This window comes from Diaphorina citri, unplaced genomic scaffold (genome assembly GCF_000475195.1).
Source record: "Diaphorina citri unplaced genomic scaffold, Diaci psyllid genome assembly version 1.1 scaffold14526, whole genome shotgun sequence".
NCBI lineage: Eukaryota > Metazoa > Arthropoda > Insecta > Hemiptera > Psyllidae > Diaphorina > Diaphorina citri.
The window spans coordinates 1-1,236 of record NW_007391891.1 but is presented as its reverse complement, the minus strand read 5'-3'; the positions used below and the strand labels follow the sequence as shown (position 1 = coordinate 1,236).

General features: G+C 37.8%; 1 protein-coding gene across 1 annotated transcript; it reads left to right on the top strand.

Moving 5' to 3' along the window:
- Nucleotides 1–6: 6 nt before the first annotated feature.
- On the top strand, nucleotides 7–779 carry LOC103523054 (E3 ubiquitin-protein ligase RMND5A-like). The gene is made up of 2 exons (XM_008488132.2): nucleotides 7–255; nucleotides 610–779. Exons 1-2 carry the CDS (start codon nucleotides 120–122, stop codon nucleotides 762–764), a joined length of 291 nt encoding a protein of 96 aa, XP_008486354.2. The 5' UTR covers nucleotides 7–119; the 3' UTR covers nucleotides 765–779.
- The last annotated feature ends 457 nt before the right edge of the window (nucleotides 780–1,236 follow it).

Sequence of the window (1,236 nt, the reverse complement as noted above, 5' to 3'; positions counted from 1 at the left end):
TTTTACTTTGTTGGAACCCTATGCTGAAATCCAAGTCTCATCTGTGTGATACCAAATTATCAAAGAGAAAGTAGGTACCTACTTACCAAACGATAGAGGAATCAGGGGCACTATCTACAATGGATGCTTGTATGAATGTGGAGAAGGAAGTGGACAAGGTCCTATCCAAGTTTAGTGACATTCAAGATCATGCACAGCGTACAATAGATGACACCGCACAATATGTTGCAAACCTCAAAAATGAATTGGATCAGTGTAAGTACCTTACTCTCATTTACAGTCAATAGCCTTTGTCTCAAACATCTGTACTCCCCCACTTCTCACTCTGTCCCTTTCTATGTAAGGAGTGTGTAATGCAAAGTTCAGAGTGAAATCATTTGTGGAATAGGCCCCAGAACCTCCTGATCATTACTCAAAGGCAAACACTTGGTGATCTTACAGCTGATTAGTTGAGAGCCAAATTGTCTTGTGGAATAGTCCATTGTATACATTTTTTCCCTTTTTTTTAAGCCTCTTTCTGTCTCTAATTGCCCTCACTTAAAAGGAGAACAAAAGCTCATGATATGTTGAGTGGATTGATTATTGAACATCAATTTATATTTTCACCAGGTCCTCCTGATCATGAACTGACAACAGCTCAACTACATATTTTGAAAGATGCTCTTCAAAAAGTCAAAGACACCGTGCAGAGATTAGCAGCTGATCACAGAGACCTTCATAGTACAGTATCCAAAGTTGGCAAAACTATAGACAGGGTAAGTTGATTTGTAAATAAAGAAAGTTAAAGAAAAGGTTACTTGAGGCATTAGCTGTGTTAGTACTATTAGTCAACTTGTTAATGAGTACCTACTCATTTGTATGTATTCTCAAGTAAAATGTTGTTGGCATTCGGAAAAAAACTATGAAGAATCAATGACTCATGAAGAATTAATCGATATGTACCTATAGGATAGAGCATCACTGTCTGCTAGCCATCAGCTGTTCATAAAATTAAGTAAGTAAAAGCAAGAGACAAAACTAGTGAGGTATTACAAGTATAACTTTGGTATCAACTGATATCTTTTCCTCATTATGATCTTTTTCTTCTTTGCATCTTCTTCGCCTTTTCCCGTGTACAGACGGGGTCGGCGTTTTTCGTCAGCCTCTCAATCAGCCCTATCTTTTTTTTTTTGCTTTGGGCTGACATTTGGTTTAGGCTACAAATTTTGCGAGTGAATGCCCTTTGCACTCAACCTT

Coding starts and splice junctions, on each gene's coding strand:
- LOC103523054 (XM_008488132.2), top strand. CDS start 120: ATGGATGCTTGTATGAATGTGGAGAAGGAAGTGGACAAGGTCCTATCC. Junction 256..609: donor CAAAAATGAATTGGATCAGT/GTAAGTACCTTA, acceptor TATTTTCACCAG/GTCCTCCTGATCATGAACTG.